Source organism: Buceros rhinoceros, unplaced genomic scaffold (assembly GCF_000710305.1).
Source record: "Buceros rhinoceros silvestris isolate BGI_N320 unplaced genomic scaffold, ASM71030v1 scaffold22623, whole genome shotgun sequence".
Lineage (NCBI taxonomy): Eukaryota > Metazoa > Chordata > Aves > Bucerotiformes > Bucerotidae > Buceros > Buceros rhinoceros.
Window position 1 is genome coordinate 4,172 of NW_010402117.1, and position 4,985 is coordinate 9,156.

General features: G+C 56.1%; 1 protein-coding gene across 1 annotated transcript in view; it reads right to left on the reverse strand.

Moving 5' to 3' along the window:
- Positions 1-1,419: 1,419 nt before the first annotated feature.
- The window catches only part of RACGAP1 (Rac GTPase activating protein 1), a 6,622-nt gene continuing 3,056 nt past the window's right edge, over positions 1,420-4,985 (reverse strand). Inside the window, 9 exon segments of the mRNA XM_010132550.1 lie at positions 1,420-1,755; positions 2,063-2,171; positions 2,416-2,551; positions 2,800-2,932; positions 3,127-3,232; positions 3,520-3,718; positions 3,947-4,042; positions 4,275-4,439; positions 4,664-4,897. Coding sequence (XP_010130852.1) covers positions 1,680-1,755; positions 2,063-2,171; positions 2,416-2,551; positions 2,800-2,932; positions 3,127-3,232; positions 3,520-3,718; positions 3,947-4,042; positions 4,275-4,439; positions 4,664-4,897 — 1,254 coding nt within the window. The 3' untranslated portion in view covers positions 1,420-1,679.

A 4,985-nucleotide genomic window follows, 5' to 3' on the forward strand; every position in this document is an offset into this window, starting at 1 on the left:
ACTGAACCCCTCACTATCGTCTAGTTTCTTCTCCCTACAATTATTTTCCTCTTGTTGATCAAGCCTTTGCGGTGGCCGCAGCGGCTCAGCAAGCTGTAAACAGGCAGCTGAATCCTCGTATTTTTGGAGGCAGATTAAATCAGGAGAGAGGCACTTCAGGAGGGTGTTTCAGCCTCAGTCTGAGCGGCTCAGCAGCTCCCTCGCTCTGCTGCCCGGGGGCCGGAGCTGCTGCCCAGCCCTTGTGGCAGGGTACAGAAGACATGGTTTCACAGGCACTCCCCAGCCAGCTTGGGGGGAAGCTAGGAGTGACCCACAGCAGCAGAGCCAGGCTCTAGGGGTGACACGTCACCCAATGCCTCGAGCAGCAGAGCCAACGCACTGCGAGCGGAAACCGAAGCCACCTGTTTTGGTCCCAGCCCAGGGGAGGTCAGACAGAGATAGTAAAAAAAGACCGTAAATGCTGAGCCAGGACAATCCTGCTGCTGCACCTGATGCGTGTTTAGTTGTGGCCTTCGCCGCTCAGCGGAAACTCCTCAGAACGCCCCAGCCCCCAGGTACTGGGTGCAGCAGAGCAGCGTTTCCAGAGCACGTCCCGGCTCTGTCCTTCCCTCCTCGCGCCACAGACCACAGTGAGTGTTCAGAGCCCCTTCCTCAGGCCAAGAGAGTCTGGACTGCACTTCACCCTCCAGCGCCCCGGGGAAGAGAGACGACCCAGGCCCCCAGGTCCAGCCCAGGCTATTTCACCTCCTCAGACAATAGCAGGGAGCAGAACTGCTGTTGTTCTCCTCCCTCCTCTGGGCCACAGGCAGCCCGGTGCGGGGTCCTGGGCCCCAGCAGCAATGCTGGCCAGGTTCCTGAGTCCTCAGGGCCAGAGCTCGGAGTGCAGCATCACAGCCACGCTCCACCAGCCCTGGTTAAAGCACTGAAGCACGAGTGAAAACGAGCCAGAGGCACAGAACACCAGGGTTTACTTAACTGCAGGGTCAGGACAGTTTTCCAGAGCTCGATAAAAACAGCCACTTCGTAACATTGTCAAGTCCTTCCCCCCAGGAGGGGACAAGGTGACATATCCCGGTTTGGAAAAGGCAGCACTCCCAGAAGTGAGGGTGCTTTACACCCGCCTCAAGCCCCTCACCAGCAGCACCAGTAACTCATGTCGACTCGCGGGGTTGCGGTTACAGGCAGCCCTCCAACCAAGGGTTCCCACACAGGATTGGGAAACGTTTCTTTCGAAAAAGTCACGATCCCTCGGCAGGTTTTAAAACCAAACATCCTCCGCCATCAGAAATCCAACAGTGCCATCCTGAGGACTGTCGCCGGCACAACCACAGCACCGCTCACCAACCCAGGGGCTGCATCCAGCCGTGGACACCCACCTCGGGAGTTTTAGAGCCAATCAGAGGGGGCTACTGTGTGTCAGCGAGTTCCTCTAATTTTTCTTTTTAATTGACACTTCGAAGGGGTGCTGCTAGTTACCGTCTTCACCAATACTAACTTCAGCACAGCATTAGGTAATAAAATACATTGCACAATAAAACCCATTAAAAGTCTCGGTTAAGCTGAAAGATAAAAGGAAAAACATCTCAGGACAGAAGCTGCCAGGGCGGCGGCGAGGACTTGCATTTGTGGTACTGAGGTGTGTGGGCGTGCAAATGCCAGGACGAGGCGCCAGGTCCACCTCACTTCAGCATGGGAGAGGCAAAGAAGTTGCCCTGATGCCCCAGCTGGGTCGTTGACTTGGTTTTGCTCCCAAATCTAGTTCAAGAGAGGTAAGAGAAGTATCAGTTTGGAATCTAGAGGTCTAAACGTTCTCCCTCTACCAGGGTCATTCACCCAGGTGTTCTCCACCTCCCAAAGGTTCCTCTCCCTGCTGCAAGATGATGCCCATTAACCATTACGCAGCTTGTGCTGTTACTACAGCACTGATTAAGGGAGATTTGACCGAGTAGTAGCTCCAGGCTGCCCCCAGAACTGGGCCCAAAGGCCTATTTTTAGTTCTCCAAACCCCCAAAGCACCTGCAGGCACCCTGACACCTCCCCAGAAACACCCACTGGCACTCACTTGGGGGTGGTTTTGCTGAAGGTGGAGCGGACCCTCTGGGACAGGGAGCTGGACGACGGCGTCTTGGAGAGCTGCTGCTCCGGTGTCGTGAGGGGTCCCAGCATGCTCACTGCAGAAAAAGGGCAGCACAGGGAGCACCGTGAGGACAGCTGAGGCTTTCCCTGTGTGCGAGGGACACTGGACATCCCCCAGCATCAGGCAGAGATCCCAGACACATCGGGTATTTCATGGCACGCCGCTCCCCCCCTCTCTGGCCCCACGGAGCACGCAGGAGTGGCTCGAGCCGGCGCCCTCACAAGCAGCTTTGGTGGAGGGTGGTTGTTCCTCACACAGCAGCTGCACCCAGGGGCTACCTTTAACATCTGGCGTCTGGGGAGTGGAGTAGGCATTGGTGTTCTCGATGACATGCGCCGGATCAATGTTTTCTTGCTCCACCATCATCAGCTGGCTCCAGTAGTCCATGGGCAGCAGCAGCAGTCGCTCCACCACCTACAGAGACACCCACGAGCGAGTGACGTTACAAACTGGCACAGTGTCGACCCCTGGGCCCCAGCCGTGTTTTCTTGCTCCACCATCATCAGCTGGCTCCAGTAGTCCATGGGCAGCAGCAGCAGTCGCTCCACCACCTACAGAGACACCCACGAGCGAGTGACGTTACAAACTGGCACAGTGTCGACACCTGGGCACCAGCCGGGCAGCGCCTCCGCTGCCCCCAGCAATTCTTCCTGCTGCCCTACCTTGGGCTGCCGCTTCGTGTCTTGCAGGAGTGTCATGGGGTCAGGATCAGGCACCGCATGGGCAACGATTGTGGGGCCAAAGACTTTGGCCAGGTTGGTAACATCCATTTTAGTCTCCGGGCTCTGAGCCACTCTGTATTTAAAAAATTAATAGAACGTAGCTTTATCCCCTTCATTTTTCATAGAAATTCCCCTGTCCCTCAGACTTCAGCCTCTGTTCGTTTCCAGAATGAAGATTTTATGCCCACCAGAGACACAAACCACAAAGAAGGCACCAGTGGCAACACCACACCCCTCTTTCAGAGCTGCCGGTGCCTGTAACCGTACCTCTGCAGGTGGACCATGAGGAAAGCCAGGGTGTCCCTGTTGGCCTGAGGCAGCTCACCAACTGCCTGGTACATCGCAGCGATGCTGTTGTCCTCATCTGGGATTTCTGGGGTGAGAAAAAAAAATAAAATGTTTAGATCTCAAAGTGGTGGCAGAGGCACAGCTGTAAAAGCCCCCTCACAGCAGTAACAGCCTGAGAAACAAGGAAGCCAGGAACTCCACGTGCTACTGTGATCACCTTGTACCCTGCTGTGCTTGGGCAGGGCACGTTTCCCAGCGTCTTGTGCCTCATCGCAGCAGCAAGCACAAGGGCTCTGGAGCTCACGCGACAGCCAAACCCGTGACCACCAAGCCCAGGGGAAGAGCTGGAGCTGTCACTTGGCAACCCCTTACCCGCAGCTTCCATAAAAGTCTTGTTCAGCCGGAAGGTGAGCAGGGGCTCTTTGAGGCTGCGGAGGAAGTCCTTGAGAAGGCCGCAGATCGCGTGGATATCATCCACTTTGCTGAGCGAAGGAATAGTTTTTCCTCGAAGAAACTTCTCTTTCAGTTCCCTCACCGTCTTGTCACAGCCAGATATCCGGTACAGGCCCGTCTGGAACACGGAGCGGCGCTTGGAGGCACAGCAGCAGCTCCACGTACCCAGCGGACGCTCCTCCGCTCCCACTTTCCCCCCGCAGCAGCGCTCTGCACCACTGTCCGCTCACCGTCACCCCCCGCGCAGCGCCAAACACACCAGCACTGGCAGATGTTTGGGTTAATGAGGTTTCCCTCGCACTGCGGCCCGCTTTGGTAGCGCTGTTCACACTCGGTTTTGGTTTACCTCATGCAGCCCTCGCTGCTCGATCTCGTTAACACAGTGCACTATGATGGAAGGGATCATCGGAGGAGTAGAAGGGACAAAGTCCATCAGGGTCCCCTAAGAGGCGTGAAGGGAAAATAATTAAAAAGAAAAAAAGATACACGGTCTTCGAGACATGGAAAATACTCTCAGGAATTCATGGCGAGATTTAGGCTTAAAAACCATGTATCATTTCTTCTCCATCAGCCCAGAGAGGAGCAACACTTGACCCCTCAGCACCATGAGGCAGAGCTGCCCCCTTCCCAACTCAACACCCTCTGAGCCGAGCTGAGCTCCCCCACGGACTCACCTCACCGATCCTGACGGGAGTGCCGGCCAGGGTGGGGATACAGGGCAGAGGACAGCGATCCCGACACTCCGGGTGAGCGACCACCCGGCAGTCGCGGCACTTCAGAGAGATTTTCCCAAATTTGACTCTCTTGCCACATGGAACACACGATTCTGGCTTGATAACCTATTGATTGGGAGCACACAGAGGGGCAGAGATCAGCGCAGTGGAGTAAAGCTTAGACAGGATTGCCTGCTCCCTGACCCACGCAGGTAACCGGTGCGGGTAACCGCTACAGCTGATACTGACTGAGACCCCACGGCCACAGTCTCTTAGCAACAGCCTGACACCACACACGCCTGAAAACAGAAGGAGACGCTTCTTGGAGTACTTCCTGCCTGCAGACGTACCGTCTTTGAGACAAAGTCATGCAGCCTCACTCCGCCGTTGTTCTGCGGGGTGCTGGAGCAGGTATCAGACTCCGGTTTGGATTCCAGCTGCTTACTGCCCACGCTGGACTCGCTGCTCCAGGGCTGCAAAGGGCCTGGAAGACAGGAGAGGAGGGGAGAGGTGACTGTACGGAGTCACCTCTGCCCCCCGTAACCTTGGCCTTTAAAAGCAAGTGCATCAGAAACCAGAGGCAGCTGTGGGGTGCTGAACGTTTCAGGATAGGCTCAGCCTACTGAGGGGTGGCTTCCAGACTAAGACAGACGGAGACAACACCTACCGCTC